The sequence below is a fragment of the Martes martes genome (assembly GCF_963455335.1).
Source record: "Martes martes genome assembly, chromosome: 2".
NCBI lineage: Eukaryota > Metazoa > Chordata > Mammalia > Carnivora > Mustelidae > Martes > Martes martes.
In genome coordinates, this window is record NC_137889.1 from 34,114,641 (window position 1) to 34,132,634 (window position 17,994).

Genomic DNA, 17,994 nt, shown 5'->3' on the forward strand with positions numbered 1-17,994 from the left:
TCTCAAGTAGACTATGAGCTGAGTGTGAAGCCCTACATGGGGCTCAATCCCACCACATTGAGATCATGACCTGAGCCAAAACCAAGAGTGGGATGCTCAACTGACTGAGCCACCCAAGCATCCCCAAAAGCAATTTTTTAAAAATTAAAAAATAACTGTCTTTCAAATTGTTGTTTAAAATGTACAATGTAAAATTTAACATTTTAACCATGAATTAAATACTCATTATTTTGCAACCATCACCACTATCTATCTCCAGGATTTTTTCATCATCCCATCCTGAATTTCTATACCCATTTAAACAATAACTCCCCATTTCTTTCTGGTCAAAACTAATTTTAAAACAAACAAACAAACTCCAAACAAACAAAACAAAACAATAACAAAAACACCGCCTTGGTAAAAACTGCTCTACTTTCTGTCTCTATAAATTTTACTACTCTAGGTAACTCATATAAGTGCAATCAAATAATATTTGTCCTTTGTGACTACCTTATTTTATCCACAGTCATCTCCTCGAGGCTCATCCATGTTATAGCCTGTATTAGAATTTCATTTTAAAAAACATCCTACGGCATGTACACACCACATTTTATCTATCCATTCATTCATCAATGGACACTTGGATCATTTCCACCGTTTGGCTATTATGAATAATGCTGCAGTGAATATGGGTGTACAGATATCTGTCTGAGTCTCTACTTTCTGTTCTTTTGGGTATACACCCAGAAGTGGAATTGTTGAATCATACAGTAAATCTATGTTTTAATTTTTTGAGGAACTGCCAAACTATTTTCCACAGAGATTGTACCATGTTACTTTCCTGCTGACAGCATACAAAAATTCCAATTTCTCCGTATCCTGACCAACACTTCTTCTTCTTTTTTTTTTTTTAAATAATAGCCATTGCAGTGGCATCTTAGGTGATTTTAATTTGCATCTCCCTGGTTACTAATGGTGTTGAACATTTTTTCATGTGTTTATTGACCAATTTGTAGATCTTCCTTGAAGAAATGTCTATCCAAGTCCTTTGCCCAATTGGGTTGTTTGGTTTTTTGTTGCTGAATTGTAGTTCCTTACACATTCTGGACATTAATCCCTTTTCAGACATGGGATTTGCCAATACTTTCTCCCATTTTGTGGGTTGCTTTTTCAGTTTGTTCATGGTGTTCAAAGTTTTAAATTTTGATAAAGCCCAATTTGTTTTTTTCTTTTGTTGCCCATGCCTCTGGTGTTGTATCTAGAAAATCAATGTCAAAACCAATGTTATGAAGTTTTTCCCTATGTTTTCTTCTAAGATTTTTATAATTTTAGCTCATATGTTTTGGTCTTTGATCCATTTGAATTAGTTTTTATACACTGTTGTTAGGTAAAGTTTCAACTTCATTCTTTTGCATGTAGATAATCCAGTTTTCCCAGCACCATTTGTTGAAAAGACTGTCTCCCATTGAATGGTCTTTGCACCCCTGTCAAAAAATCATTTGACCAAATGTGTGAATGTTTATTTCTGGGCTCCTTATTCTATTCCACTGGTTTATAATTCCATCTTCATGACAATACCACATTGTTTTAATTACTGTAGCTTTGTAGTAAATTTTTATTTTTCAAATTAAAAAAAAATTATTATTGTCATTATTTTTGCTTTGTAGCAAATTTTTAAATCAGGAAGTAAGTCTTCCAACTTTGCTCTATGTATTGTTTTTAAAGAAAATTTCTCTTTTAAATTTTCTAATAGATGTGTGCCAAAGTAGATTATATCTAGACTTTATTGGCACAATTCTGCTCTGCTGAGTTCTAGAGTTAGAAGAAAAGCCCTCAGAGTATTCTAATACCACAAAACATGGTCTTTCCTATCAGTAGTTTGTTTATTTATTTTTTTATTTTTTTAAAAGATTTTATTTATTTATTTGAGACGGAGATCACAAGCAGACAGAGAAGCAGGCAGAGAGAGAGGAGGAAGCAGGCTCCCTGCTAAGCAGAGAGCCCTACTCGGGGCTCGATCCCAGGACCCCGGGATCATGACCTGAGCTGAAGGCAGAGCTGAAGGCAGAGGCTTTAACCCACTGAGCCACACAGGCGCCCCTCCTATCAGTAGGGTATAAGAGAGATTGCAACTTAAGTGCTTAAAGGGGCCAGGCAGATTACCTAAGTGACTGGAGTGATAGGATTTTAGAAAAAGGAATGATAGAGAATGTGGGGAACCAGGAATATGTGCCTGATTCATGTTCACACACTGAAAACACATTTTGAAGGCCAAATAAAAGAATGTGCAGCTAATTTGACCCTGAGGCTGCCAGTTGGCAAACTGTTCAAAAATTTTACTGCAGAGTCTAAATGTAATAAATAATATTTTATATAGGGGAAAATACAAGTTATATGTTCAAAACAGCTTTTATAGCTTAACTTGTCCATGTGTATGTATGTATGTATCTGTGTTAGGATATATGACATATGAAATATAACCTTCACCCTACTTAGTCAAGTCAGTAGAAGGCAATAATAAAGTGTAAAGAATCTGGGGTTAAGCTACTTCCCAGGCTTAAATCTCAGCTTCATTATATGTTGCCTTTTGACTTTGGGTGAAGTGTTAAACTTTCTCCACAAATTGTTTTGATCAGCAGTAGTCTATATGAGGTGGGGGATAAGAAAAAATGGTGAATCCAAAACCCCCAGTGTCCAAAGAACAACTTCCAATAGTTCCACCTTTCCAATAAAAATATAGGCACCCTGGTTATAGATTGTGATTGATGCTTATTCCAGTCTTTAATGTTAAAGTCAAGGGACTTTAACCCAAACTACTTAACACAAAACTCACAAAACCATCTAAAAAATAATTCAATCTACATATTTTGCATAGTTGTTTTGATACAAATCCACCTCAATGATTTGATAGATTTCACGATAAAAGCACTGGTAAAAGGGAATTTGACAGTAATATTGCTAACCACTCTTTGGATTTTAGGAATCCCAATCTCTGAATGGTCTTAATTTGTTGAAATGTCTATGGGAGTGGGGGATGAGAGCTACATAACAGTGGTAAGAGAACTAGATGTCATGGGGGATGCTGGCATGGCACATTCCTTCCTACCTGTCTTTTCGTACTGATCAAACTAAGTAAACTTACCGGTTTTACATTCCACACAGATGAACTTTCCATCAGGGAGTGATGCCAATCCCAGGCACTCCAGGTGAAAGTGTTTGCAGCACTCTCCCTCACAGGGGATCAGAGAGTCACCAGAGCTTTCACAGATCTGCAATATGGCAAAAAGCAGTAGTTCTCAAACTTTATCAGGCATCACAATCACTTGTAGGGTCTGTTAAGACTCAGACTACTGGGTCCCTCTCCCAGTTTCTGATTCAGCAGATCTACGGTGGGGCCCAAGAATTTGCATTTCTATCAAGTATCCTGACAATGCTGATGCTGCTGGTCCTTGGTCCTCACTTTAAGAACCGCTGAAGGTAATTTTTTATTTTTTTAAAGTTTTAATTTTATTTCCACTTAGTTAACACAATGTTATATTGGTTTCAGGTGTATAATACAGTGATTCAACAATTCCATACATCATCCAGTGTTCATCATGACAAAAATAATAAAAATATAGGATGACTCCTATATTTAATACATCAAAAAAAAAAAAAAAAGAACCACTGAATTAGATAACTATTTCCAGATCCAATATGGTATAAAATTTAAAAGGCATACTTGATCTTTCATGATTCCTTCTTTGGAATCTGCACTACTTGAACCTTTCTTCACAGGGCAAAGCAGTGTTTTTCAAATAGGGTAAATATACGTCACAAGAGGTAATACCAACTTAAATTTAAGAAAATGTTTTTTAAAATAAATCACCTGCCATTTACTTTTTTGGTAAGTAAGCTCTAGGCCCAACATGGGGCTTGAACTCACAAACCCAAGGATCAAGAGTTGCATGTTCTACCGACTGAGCCAGCCAGATATCCCCCATTTACCTCTCTCTAATAACTGAGTATCACATTGAAGACTGGCACTTGCATGGGCAGAAAAGAGCCAGAAATGGCTTTTACCTATAGCTTTAAAGTAATATAATTTAGAAAGATACTACTTTCTCCAGCTGAAGGATAAGTATATTATTGGCGGACTGTTACAGCAATTATTTCAAGCTATCCGTCGCTGGCCTACCTGACACACAGTGTCCTTCTTACTGACTCCAACGCCTCTTCTGGACAAACTTGAATCCACGGACTGCACATCAGAAACATCTGCATCTGCAGTAGCGGAAGGGCTATCTACTTGCTTTCCAAAGCCTACCTACATGGAAAACATAATACTTTGTAAGAAAAATGAAACAAAAATTTACTTCAAGTGAGGTACTATGAAAATCCTACCAAGATTTGCTCAAATAAACCTTGACACCTCTTTTTTTCCCCTTTCTTTCTAAAACCCCTGGATACCATTTGCCTGATGTTTTGAGAGAAACAGTAGCTGAAATTTAAAAACACAGAAACTATGTTTTTACATAGAGATCAGCAAAATTAAGACATTCGTAAATTACAAGATAACCAAAATGATTCGTTCCCTGAGTATTTAAAAAATTTGGCAGTCTCCCCAAATAAGTCAGGCAAAGCATTTTGTACATCTTGCAAAGCAAAAGAGAGCAAGGTGCCCCGAGCCTTGAACATACTTACCTGCAGGTCACTCAGTCCTCTGGAATCGGAGTCAGAGGTGTCTCTGTACGCTGAGCTAGTCATTTCTACATCAGTTGAGGCGCGACTCCTTTTCTTTAGAGGTTTACAGGAATCTGAAATCTCGCTGGCACCTTAATACAACATACCGAAATTAATCCTAAAATAGTGCTTAAGGTTTGTTGTTTTCATTTTTGTTTGTGGGAGATTATTTCTTTCCCCAAACTCATCTGTAGTGTGGAAAAAGCACAGCTCTCTTTGTAACGCTGAAGTCACGAGTCAAAACTTCAAAAGCTTCTGACCTTCCTGATAGTGAGTGATTTAATTTACAACCGCTCTATTAAAACATTTAATTCAGTGCTCCTGCTCTAAAGCTATTTTCAGTCAACAGAGCCTAAGTTCCAAGCTAAAAACCAATTCTATCAAAACTACAGGACAGCCGATTGATTGGGAGCAATCCAAGGAACCATTCAATTTGGAGGGGGAAGACATAAAACCCAACACACTGTGTAGCTTACAAATATGGTCGCAGAGACATCTCCATCTTGTTTTTATTAGGGATGTGACAAATCTTTGATTTGTATTCGATTCGTACACGGATAGTGCCATTTTCCCCCGAATTTTGCAATTCAGTTGATTATTGCCCCCCGAATAAATTTTGGATGTTCATAATTGTTCATCTGAGACTTCCTTGGTGAAGTGGCATTTATTGTGACCATTAACAAGTGCTGCAGCACATCTACATATGTCATGCCATCTAGGAGGCACATTGCTGAGGGTTGTAATGGACAATCAATGTTCAAGTGCAGCCAAATCACGAAGAGCTGGATGAGAGGCCTCTATGTGGAATTTGTGCGGGAAGGAATAAATATGAAAAAAAAAAAAAAAAAAGGCAGAGAATAGTGTGGAATTTTTTTTAAAACTGTGTGTAATACAAATCCAGCCAAAACAATAGTGCAAAAAGTTACAAAGCAACAATCTCTTGGGCTAATGCAGTATAGGCTATACAGAAACAGCCACGATGAAATGTGCAGATCAGGCACGGTGAATACCAGGGAACCAAGGAGACGGTTAATATTTCAACCCACAGTTTGTGTTTTGGATTTTTTTTCCCCCAAAATTTCCATACAACAAACAGACATCTAGATCAGCCCAGCAAGCTATGGTGGAAGTGTGCAGTCCAGAAGAGACCATGGAGAAACAAGTCTCCTGAGGCCATGAAGATCCGCAACAGGCTGAGTGAGAGTAGCACTTGGAATATAGCCATGTTCTGTGGTGGAGGATGTGGACCTCTTTAGACTGCTCAGATTACTGGAACCTTGTAATCACATCCCATTCTACAAGTTTTTTCACTGAATGTTTCCTTACATCTATAAATGAGGGTGCCTGCCCATGTTAACGCTGATTAAAAAACACAAGTACACAAATCTATCTCCTTCATTGCTGGTGTGTGGACCCAGAACACCACCACAAAGTATTTCCTTGGCCTAAAAGATCACTGGATTAACAAGGAGTTTTAACAGAGGAACAGGAGTGCTGTACTGAGAGGCTTTCGAAGGGAAAACACAGGTACCGCCATTTCCGATGAGTTTCTGAAAATGCTAGAAAAATGACAGACTGCCAAAGACAGCTGCCACGCTGTTCTCCATGATAACGGCACTAATATTAAAAAAAATAAGAGCTTTTAATGATTGTAATGTATACAGTTTGGGCTGTTTGGCAAAACCCTGCAGATGTGCATTAATGATGCTTTATTTAAAAACAAAAAACAAAAAAACAAAAACAGTCCATGTTGAAATTGATCAGTGTAAGTTAAACGGTGGTTTTTAGGCTGGACCCATGATTTAAGCTGTACCCATCCAGCTCAGACCAAAAAAAAAAAAAATCATCTGAATGTTAAAGCAATTGTTCAGAGTCTTGAAGAAGAAACCAGGCAGGAAAATGCCAATAATGATGATTGGCGAAATCAAAATTGAAAACAAAGAAACTGTTTATCGAGCCGCCGACAAAGAAATCTTGCATGGAGACTCCAAGTCTGGAGTTTCTGGGATGAAATTGTACAGGAATCTCAGTCCACAGTTTCCTCAATCGCTGCGGAGACGGAGCTGTCACTGAATCTGACAGAGCCCTGCACTCCCCGGTCCGCCGACCCTGTGGAATGGTGGAAACACAACGCAATCAGGCCTCCTAATCTCGCAGCGATCGCGATGTCTTTTCTTGGAGCTCCGCCAAGCAGTGTTCCCTCCGAGAGGCTGTTCAGTTCTGCTGAGGATCTCCACGGAGACCATCGCTGCAGACTTCTCCCCGAGAATGCAGAGAGGCTGGTGTTTTTTTTTTTTTTTTAAATAATGCAATTTGCCCAGAGTAAACTACAGGTATCAAATACAGTTTGAATGATCTCACCAAAAACGCACGAATCATGCTATGGAGTTTGTACTGTAGTCAAATTGCACACAGAAAATATGGATATAAGTTTAAGGTTTCTTAAACTTTGTGCATATCTCAAATAAGATTTGCATAAGGTCATCTAATAATGGCCATAAATATGCTACAAATCATTTTAATTAAAAAAAAAGATTTTACAGCACTGTCAAAATAAACGTGGCAAGATTTTTTTCAATCGGGTTGTCTTGTCTGATTTGTCATAGTCCATGTTTGACAAACATTAATAGCTACTATTCGGTATTCAGTCGAATACCAAAAAAAATGGATTCGTCACATCCCTAGTTTATAAACCAGTGAAACCCCAGAATCTTATGGAGAAAAGTTAGAAACAGTATCAAGTCTACATGGTGTTCTCCAATTTACCAAAACAAGTAAGACTTTACACATGGAGGTACAGAATAAGATCAACTCTAAAACACACACACACACACACACATACATACACACCAGGAAATACTTCAATTTCACACAAATTTTTGACTGAAGAGCAACAACAGTGATTTACAGAGACAAACAAAAATACATGAAGTACAAATAAGTAATTCTTAAAAATTGGTTTTAATCAAGGAAATGCAAGGCAACATTATAATAACTCACCTTTCTGTAATCCAGTCTTCACTGTAGCCTGAGGAACTGTTTCAACCTGTTTGGATAGAAAAATATACCATTAACAAGGAATTTTTTTTTCACTTTTAATTAACAGAGGGAAAAAAAACAACACTTCCATCAATCTAAGTAATGATGAATGATTAATGTATCTGAAATCTGAACTCCGTCCCATCTTGTGGGTAAAGTTGCTCTGTCTCAAGGTCAGGGAAGGTTTAAATCCTAGCTGCCTATGCTGAATTCCAAGTGACAACACACAGCCACATGCTCTCTAGCAAAGACTTTTCCCACCATTCCCTTGGTATATGAAGAGAACAGGAATCCTTTCCTCAGTGTCTGGGAGGCAGGAGAGGGGTTGTTTCTGCAACCAGCCCCGATGTTGCTATAAACCCCTCCCGCCCCAAAGACGTTAGGATAAATTTTTACTTACTATGATACTCAGGTTAATGTAACTCACGCCACTTTAAGACCCTTCCGCGCCTGCACTCACAGCTAAGTTGCTGGGAATCAGGACCCTCTCTGTAGAGAGTGCTACAGGGCTCCATACAGCTGGAAACTCAATACTTTTGCTGCTAGTACAAACTTAAGAAAATAAGTTTGTGATATTGCAAAAGCACTTTCTTGAGTGTCTTATGAACAGTGTCTTGATCCTACATTAGGAGAGCGAGATCAGAAGTTATTCTGCCAATGTATATGTAAAACACGTGGTAATTTGAGGCTTGAACCATTGGAATTAAAGAAAGGATGCTGTTTGGAGGAGTTCCTGTTTTAGCTATGAATTGAATTTTAGGTTTCTTTAAGTTGTGGTGAGATATGCATGTTGAAACACATTTTGTAAATATTTAAGGATTGTTCTAAGCTTTTTAAAAAATTTTTTATTTTTTTTTTACAACAGGTAAAAAAACATACAACAGAAGCGCTTTTATAAGATACAATTAGTAATACAAATATAAAATCTTCTAAACAGTCACTGTTATTGTTCTACTACTAACTATAACATAGTGGCATTAACAATTTGTCCCACTTTTTATATTCATTCTGCTAATTAATTTTAAACTGACTGGTCACAGACTGAATTTGGGAACCAGCTGGAAAAATCACAACCTCATTTTGGTAATGAATGCTATATATTTGCAAGAGCTTAGAAAGATTTTTTGGAATATAATTTCCTAAGTATGAAAGTTAATTATGGTAGATGAATGACAAATTAGTATATTATTTAAATTTTAGTTAAATGATTCTGGGAAAATTGTTTTACATGCTTGGAGATACCACAGAGCACCCAAAAAATCACCTTTTAAGTTTGGAAGTTTAAATTGTGAAGGAAATAATTTGAATAGAAAAGTCCACACTTCCATATTAAGTGGTTTTAAAAATATAAAGCTTACTGGAACTAATACTATTCAGAATTCTTTTTGTTTAATAGCAGCTGTCTGGGCTATAAAAAATGGATATTCTTCCACATTAAAAAGTCAGGAAAAACTCTTATTGTGAGTTTAATTTCAAGGAATAATGGTTTCTAAAAATTTCTTTGAGAAGGTAATTTAATATATTACTACATTGATTACACTGGTTTAATACCCTTGAGTCAAATGTCCCTCCTTTTTTTGGTTTTTACTTATTAAATGGTGTTTCTGATAACCCAATCACAGGTGAGTGCCATTCCACTGGGAAAATAACATTCCAAAAAATCTGTGATACCAACAGAAAAACCAGATCATCTATGATTATCTGTGTCTTAAATATAACTCTCATAGTTAAATTAATTTGATTTGTTTAAAAAATAAAAACAATACATACCAGCAGCTTAAACAAAAAATCAAAATTTAAAAGGACAGGGGGGACTAAAAATCATGAAAACATGAAATCATTTTGTTCATAACAGAAATTTCAAAATAAATGTGAGGAATTCTTTAAGAATCTTAAACCACTGGCTTCCCATCTCCTGAAACCTGACTATTTTCTGTGAAAATGCTTGAAGCAGAATCACAGGGATGGCTGTATTAGAACTGGGCACTGGAACTCACTAGGACAGAAGCATAAGATAGTCCAGAAAAAGGAAACCCAGTTTGGGGAAAGTTTCTCTTTTAAGATATCATATAAGCCACAACATTTACAAATACAATGTTTTAACTCTCTACATGTAGGAAGCCAACCTGCTCCTTTTTGATCTTCTTCTTTGGCACAACCTCGGTAGATTTCTCTGATTCAGAACGAGTTCTAATTGATCTTCTCTGTTGCTTCTTCTCTACTGAGCCTAAGAGGTGATTTAAAGGAACAAACAAAAACTCATTTAAGGATGACTTGACATTCATTTAGTTAAGATTTGATGCAATTCCCTGCTTTTCTTATCCATTACTTTGTTTTATAACTGTTTTGTTTTACTTTTGGTCTTTCAACTGTAAATCACTAAAAATTTAATCTGTACTACATATTTTTCATATTAACAAGTGAATTAAATTAATTCTGTATGTGAAAGGTTTAACAGTGTTTGATGTACCTATATGAATTTTCGCTACTGCCTATTATTAACAACAACAGGGGAAAAGGGCACAAAGATGTGGCCAAAACCAAATCATTAATTTGGATGCCAAGGAACTTGTTAAGCTTTAGAAATAATGAGTCATGAAAAACTTTTCGAAACAAGTTAGCAAGGTTTTTCATGTTAAATAGTAAAACAGAAACTAATAGTATTTTTTAAACAGTAAAATTTTTTGGAAGTAAACAGAAAAAAGGAAAATAACCTCACATGGACTCCACTCTGGACAGGATAAAACTTAGAATGAAGACCACAACTGGAAAGAACGCTAAGTCAGGAATGATTCATTCTGGAATCCTGAGAAGGAATGATGCCTGCGGTGCAGCTGTTCTCCATCTTTTCAGTGCTCGGACCACCTGCATGGTCCTTCCTACATAATAACCACCCTTCCACACCTTCCAGGGGAGAAAGCTCTTATCAAAGCAGGCAGAAGCTACTTCAATAAAACCTTCCCCATTACCTTTATATTTTGTGGTTTCATTGTTCTTGTCTATGTGTAAATGGTTTCCTTCACCTTAGTTCAAAGCCAAAACAAAAAAGGATCCAACTATGTCTGTTTTGGGGAAGAAGGAGGTAGTCTGATACTAATGTATTGTTCCTGAGCTGTGTTAATTTCTAGCAGAAAAGTCACAAATGAAGGTGTTGGCTCCTTCCTTCATCCTCACTCTGCTGCTTACACTGATGGAAACATTCACTAAGACAACAGATATCCTATCCTCACAGACACCTGAGTATCCCAGAAATCCAGACTTTAGTATAATCATCAATATTCAAGTACCTAGCAGGAAAGAGGAAAATGAAAATAGAACTGCTTAAAACAAAATAGCTTTACTTGTTTTGAGGATGACAACATAACTGTTCCATTAAGTACAGATGGTTATTTGATCTACTATCTTATAGAAAATAAAGCAACATGACTTCTTTTAATTGTTCTGAAAGCTACCGAAAGAACACATAAAATCTACCATATTAAAACCACTAAAAAGTACTGCATTTGTGTCCTGAGAGAGAGGAGGTGACCATCTCTGGATAATAGTTTAGAAATCTATTATAAAGGCAAATACAGTTCTTCAAATCACAGAAATTAGCAGTGCCACACACTCTATGCGCCCCCTAAATTTACTAGAGAAGGCTCAAGAATTCTGCCTAGTAGTTAACACCAACTGAGATGATGATACAACTGGTTTCTGAAGGGAGATCAAGTCTTTTCTCTCACTTTTCAACTACTGAAATTATTTCCACAAGAAGCAAAATGGTCATTTAAAAAGGCAAAATATGCTCATCAACCACAGCTGGTAACCAAATTTAAACCAATGTCAAAGCTTTAGAGCACTCATTAATTTACAACCTAAATATAGCACCTGCCTAAAGAAGGAACTGCGCTTATTCCAGATATAAAGAATTAGAACCTTCCACTTTACCTTTCACTTAAAAAAAATAAATTTATAGCAAAACTTTAATCTTACAGCGAAAAGACTACATGAAAAGAAAATGTTCTGGGGCACCTGGGTGGCTCAGTGGGTTAAAGCCTCTGCCTTCGGCTCGGGTCATGATCTCAGGGTCCTGGGATCGAGCCCCACATCGGGCTCTCTGCTCGGCAGGGAGCCTGCTTCTCTCTCTGTCTCTGTCTGCCTCTCTGCCTGCTTGTGATCTCTCTCTCTCTGTCAAATAAATAAAATCTTAAAAAAAAAAAGTGTAATATTTAAGATCTAATATGAAAAGTTTACTTTCTCCCTAAATAGGAGAATGTAGATATTTAAATAGAGATCCCCCTAGGCTAAGTATAACACTTAAACCAGACAAATTATAGCAGTTTAGTGTAAAGAAAGATAACAAAATTGATGTACCTGACTATGGAGAGCTGAGGCCAAAAAATTCTTTAAATCTTCAAAGAAGGAATAGATGTTTTCAATTACGGTTAATTAATGCAAAATCTTTTAAGTCCACTTACTCATTTCTTTAACATCATAATTTCATTTTTTTATACAGTATTGTCAAATGATACAAGTTGCAAATCTGGTTCTGGACTTTGCTACTCTCTCCTTACTTTAACGCAGCTTCCCTTCCCAATACAAATTTGGATAAAGGCATAATGTTTTTTGCATGCCCCATCCAATATATGCCCTATCTCCCCTGCCACCACCTCTCCCTATCTTGTAGCACCCCCTTACCTTTTTTTTTTAAAAGAAAAGCTAGCCCAAATTCTTTCCTGAACAATGACTGCTTTTATTTTAGCTCTTAAAATAATAAGAATCTTACTCAAAGTTTCCCTTACGAAACTATTTGCCCCTTTGTGCCACTCAGTCATGATTCTGCCTGAGTTACTACTGATTCAAGGCTACTACCTCAATTCTCAAGATTTTATTCCTTCTAGAAAATTACTTGGCCCCTTGGATTTGATTCCAAAAATTTTTTAAAAGAACAAGGTGAAACAAAGTCCCTTCTCCTAAACTAAGATTCCAAATGACCAAACCAGTTGACAATCTAACTCTTTTCTTGATGGCTGTAGGAAGCAGTAATACTGTTATATAAACCAAACCAACCAGAAACTCAGTTAAAAATAAGATACGTAGTATGTCAGTCCCTAAAAAAAATTACTTTGACCATTCCAAAGGTACAACCTTACTAAATACAGGCATTTCTCTTTTAAACAAGAATAATACGGTTTGATTTTCTATTCATGGTATCTGTTAATCAGAGAACAGAATTATAATAGGAGAGTTAGGCCTTAGTCCCCTACTTACTAACATCTACTACACCTAAAAATAATAAAAACAGCATGGGCATCTGTCAATTAGTTTCTAATAAGAGATTAAGAATGAAATGGTAAGAAGGTGTTAATAGTGCTAGAAAAGTAAAGCTGTCATTTTCATGCAAAGAGAGATAATGAGATGGTGCATTTACTCAGATGTGTACAGATTTCATAACTATACTCTTTTAATTACAGAATCTTCTTATTAACTTAAACTCCTGTAGGAAAAATAACTTAGTATGAATAAAGCTCCCTAGCCCCTATTCTTCCCTATTGAAATAATTGCTTTCATAACTTAATTTTTTAAAATATAATTTGATTTTGATAACTAAAAGTTTCTTAGGAACACAGCTACCATGTTATAACAAAACAGAACGATGACCTCTTAAAATGGATCTATATACTCTTCATTCCTTACCCACCTGTAGGACCAGATGTTGCTTCAGGAGATGATATATTCTGAGTCGCCTTTTCATTTCTCTGGTTTGGTGTAGAAATTATAAGTCTTTCCTGTCCCCTGACACTTATTTCCGTTTTGTTACCAATTCCCTTTAAAATAAGGCAAATTAAAAATAGGTGATCACCAGGCAAATGGCATTAATTGGCTTACAAAGACAGCTTAAGATGGCCATGTTTTGCTTGAATTTTACACACTCTTTGATTGTAGTTAATTTATCACCTTTGCCATTACCAGAGCAATTTTATTAAATTATCGGGATGTATTCTAAAATGTATAATGAGATTATGTGAGGAAAAAAAAAATGATTCCACATGAGGCATATCACTAAAAACTGAACCTGTATCACCTAGTTTTCTGTCAAAACCAAAATGTTTTCTTGTCTGAATAGTCTCTCCCTTTACCTCATCACAGGAAAAGAACTTGAGTCATTTTCATTTGGTTAAGTACCTTACTACACAAATCAAAATGTTAACATGTCTTTTATTTTTTTTAAATTTTTTAAAATAATTTTTTATAAACATATAATGTATTATTAGCCCCAGGGGTACAGGTCTGTGAATCGCCAGGTTTACACACTTCACAGCACTCACCACAGCACATACCCTCCCCAATGTCCATAACCCCACCACCCTCTCCCTACACCCCCGCCCCCCCGAAACCCTGTTTGTTTTGTGAGATTAAGAGTCTCTCATGGGGGCGCCTCGGTGGCTCAGTGGGTTAAGCCGCTGCCTTCGGCTCAGGTCATGATCTCAGGGTCCTGGGATCGAGTCCCACATCCGGCTCTCTGCTCAGCACGGAGCCTGCTTCCTCCTCTCCCTCTCTGCCTGCCTCTCTGCCTACCTGTGGTCTCTCGCTGTCAAATAAATAAATAAAATCTTTAAAAAAAAAAAAAGAGTTTCTCATGGTTTGTCTCCCTCCGATCCCATCCTATTTCATTTATTCTTTTCCTACTCCCTAAACTCCCCACGTTGCATCTCCACTTCCTCATATCAGGGAGATCATATGATAGTTGTCTTTCTCCAATTGAAAATGTCAACATGTTTCAAAAGACAAGAATATAAGGGCGCCTGGGTGGCTCAGTCGGTTAAAGCAGCTGCCTTTGGCTCAAGTCATGATCCTGGGGTCCTACGACTGAGTCCCGCATCAGACTCCCTGCTCAGCGGAGAGCCTGCTTCTCTACCTACTTGTGCTCTAGCTGCTACCCTGCCTACTTGTGCTCTCTCTATAGCTCTCTGTCAAATAAAGAGATAAAATTAAAAAAAAAAAAAAAAGACAAGAATATCCTTAGATACAGAAATCTAACATTCATGATGACCAAAATGTGTACCAATAATCAATTTGGAGCAGAGAGAAGGCAGCTATAATTACAGCTCTGTCTCATTTTAGGTATTTTAACACAATGAAATAAAGGAGTGGTTTGCAAATATATGCATTTTTAAGGTCTTCATTTTAAAAAGATCAGGTTGGGGATGTATGGGTGGCTCAGGCAGTTAAGCCTCCAACTCTTGATTTTGGCTCAGGTCATGATCTCAGGGTCGTAAGACTGAGTCCCCCACCGACCCCCCCACACTAGGTGGAGAGTCTGCTTGAGATTCTCTCTCTCCCTCTGCCCCTGCCTGCGGACCCCTCATGTGTGGGGGAGTGCTCTCTCTCTAATAAATAACTCTTTTTTAGAAATTTAAATAAATGAATAAATAAAAAAATAAATAAAAAGACAACTTTATCCCCAATTTCATTTAAATAGCACTCTTTGGAGCACGGTGACAAAGTTTGATTTGTATATCCAAATGCAGATAAAAACTAGCTCCAAGAATGAAGCCAGTTTGCATTAAAAATAAGTAGCAAGGTATTCCTTTGCTATTCAAAGCTGTCAGCAGAATCAAGTGGAGACTGTAACTTAAGTCTTTCCAAGTAGTTTAGTCTTACTGAAATCAGTTGAACCTACAGTCAGAAACAAATTAACAGAGAATCCTTATACTTCTCTCTAGTAAAATATTATCACTTGAAAAAAAAAATATATTATCACTTGAGCACCGGGTGTCATATGTCAGTGTTCAATCACTAAATTCTACACCTGAAACTAATATTACACTGTATGTTAAATACCTGGAATTTAGATAAAAACTTGGAAAAATATAGCACTGATGAGGCATACTTATATTTAATTATTTTCAGGTGCACATGACAATGTTAGGAAATAAGCAGAGGAAAAAAGGACACACCCATGAGGTGCCACTAAATTGAATCCATAAGCCTACAACTGTGGTAAGGGTTTGGAGGACAGTGAAGAGGTATACGGAATAAACATTACAAATGTTATCACACAATTTTAAAGTCCAAAAGCTAAAATATAAGTGCCCTAAATGGAGGTTCAGGGCTGGCTGATGGAGGTATTCAATTTGAAGAGGTATTTTTACCCATTACCTACGCTATCACCACAGTTCATTGTTACAGAACAAACACAGTTCTGGAATTTCTCTAAAACGCATTAGCTCTCCCAAGCCAACATGAGCCTAACAAAATTGCTGGTGCAACCAAATAGATTAGCAGGTATAACTATTAAAGTGGTTAGTTCAGATAACTGAGAAAAATAATGTAATAAGCAGCACACTTTGCGGCTAAGAAAAACTAACTATACAAACTAGAAACAGGCAAAGTACCGAGTTTTTTTCCACAACGTTAGGGAGCTACGCTCAATTTTGGCTGCACAGCTCAAGATTAATCTAGTACAGATGGGATATTACAAAAGAGGGGGAAAAACGAAGGAAAACACAATCTTTCTGCCTTTTTTGCCCCCTTAGACACAGTAAACTAACCGTACATTTCAAATGCAGAGGTAAAAGGGTATTTAAATTATGACCTTGTGTTGTTTATGAGGTTTCTTTTAAATACCAAGGTTGAAGACTTATTAAATAATATTCCCCCAAAACACCCATGAAGAAAGGAGGTACCTTTGTCGAATAAACAAACTGATCGATAAATTTCCCATCTCCTGTAGCATTCTGAAGAGCAAACACTTGTTCAATCTTCACAACTGGAGACATGTTACACTTCTGCAAATCCAGGCTCCCTTTGTGCATTGTAATGGAAGCTGGTAAAGATTTCCTTGCGGCGGCCGTTTTCCAGGCTATTTTAACAGGAGGTGGTTCTTCCTCTTCCACGCTAGTGTGCCGCCTCTGGCTCTGTCTCCGAATTTCAGTACTTGAGAGTGAGGAGGCCACTTCACCCGCATTGGTCTGTTCCGGCTGAGTATTCAGCACTGACCTTGGTCTTCGGGTTTTCTTAACTTCAGCTTTGGAGGCAACATTCTTCTTTGCTTGGGACAAAGCCTCCTCAGGCTGTTTATCAATATAGATAAAAGTATACTGTTCTATTCTTTCCTCTCGAGTCATTTTTAGTGCCTTCTCTGCATGGGCAATACCAATGTCCCACTGAGCACGTTCTCTCTGAGGTCGGGGTTTCCGAATCTAAACAAAGACCCAGGCAGATAAAAGACAGATATTATTAGATACATTTCAATCTAATTGGTACATTTATACCAGTATGTATTTCCCACGTGATCCTGACATCTTTCCAGGTAACATAAATCAATATATTCGGGTTCTTCAGTCAAATACATGAAATGTTCTAACTCCCTAACTTTGATAAGTCAGTATTACTATCAGATGACACGCAGGTCTACTCTCTTTCATATTTCCTTTTTTGTTGACCACTCTTCTGGACAAGTTCCTCAAAGAGGGAGCCGTCCCTTCTCACATTACATTCATAAAAAGCTAGCAATGAGGGAAAGGGAAGAGAGATTGCAGAACGATTACTTTCAGTGGTCAATGAAACACTAACATTAAAAATGACATCCTAAGGCTCCGGGGTGCTACAGAGATCACAACAAAGTAAATGGCACAGCCAGTATTTGAAGCTATGCTGGTAGTTTGTACCATAATGCCAACAGGGGCAGAACGCAGAGAAAGAAGAGAGCCCAGAGGAACAAATGAAAGTTGATAAGACATTGGAAAGAAAGAATGTATGAGAGAAAAAAATAAACCCGAACCAGTTTCCATAGGTCTCCTTCCCTGTTGCTCAGAAGACTTTGAGTTGCCAAGACAGATAAGAAAACTTTGAATGAAAGTATGCGAGATGACCAAAGCCATCAGGAATTATCTAGGGCGTTAGACTGAGGTAGCCCAAAATTAGCTAATGAAACTATGAGAAGGGATGTTATATGTGAAATGCTGATTTATAAATCTGTAAAATATTGTCTGATAAAATTAATCAAAATCCTGTGTGATCAAATTTAGCTTTTAAAGAGTAAAAATATGACAAATTTCTGAATCACAAGAGACCCACCCTAAAATGAGTTAAGTTTAAAAATGTCAACCAGATAGATAATCAGGAGTTGCTGTTATAATTCTAAAATATCCACCACCACAAACATATTTCTTGGTTCTATCACTAAGTGTGTCCTTGGTTAAACAAGTTACTTAAGCTGTCTGTGCCTAATTTCTTCATCTGCAGAAATAGGAATAATGGTAT

At 36.9% G+C, this 17,994-nt stretch overlaps 1 protein-coding gene across 2 annotated transcripts in view; it reads right to left on the reverse strand.

Annotated features, from left to right (window-relative positions):
* The window catches only part of NSD3 (nuclear receptor binding SET domain protein 3), a 119,132-nt gene that overhangs the window by 35,195 nt on the left and 65,943 nt on the right, over positions 1 to 17,994 (reverse strand). The window contains exons 7-13 of one of the 2 annotated variants that reach the window (XM_080831345.1): positions 16,416 to 16,931; positions 13,427 to 13,553; positions 9,870 to 9,970; positions 7,705 to 7,750; positions 4,666 to 4,796; positions 4,160 to 4,288; positions 3,125 to 3,251 (exon numbers count right to left, since the gene is read on the reverse strand). In XM_080831345.1, coding sequence (XP_080687471.1) covers positions 3,125 to 3,251; positions 4,160 to 4,288; positions 4,666 to 4,796; positions 7,705 to 7,750; positions 9,870 to 9,970; positions 13,427 to 13,553; positions 16,416 to 16,931 — 1,177 coding nt within the window. Of the gene's footprint in view, positions 1 to 3,124; positions 3,252 to 4,159; positions 4,289 to 4,665; positions 4,797 to 4,868; positions 6,814 to 7,704; positions 7,751 to 9,869; positions 9,971 to 13,426; positions 13,554 to 16,415; positions 16,932 to 17,994 lie in introns of those variants that run through there. The other variant, XM_080831346.1, reaches the window with a different exon arrangement.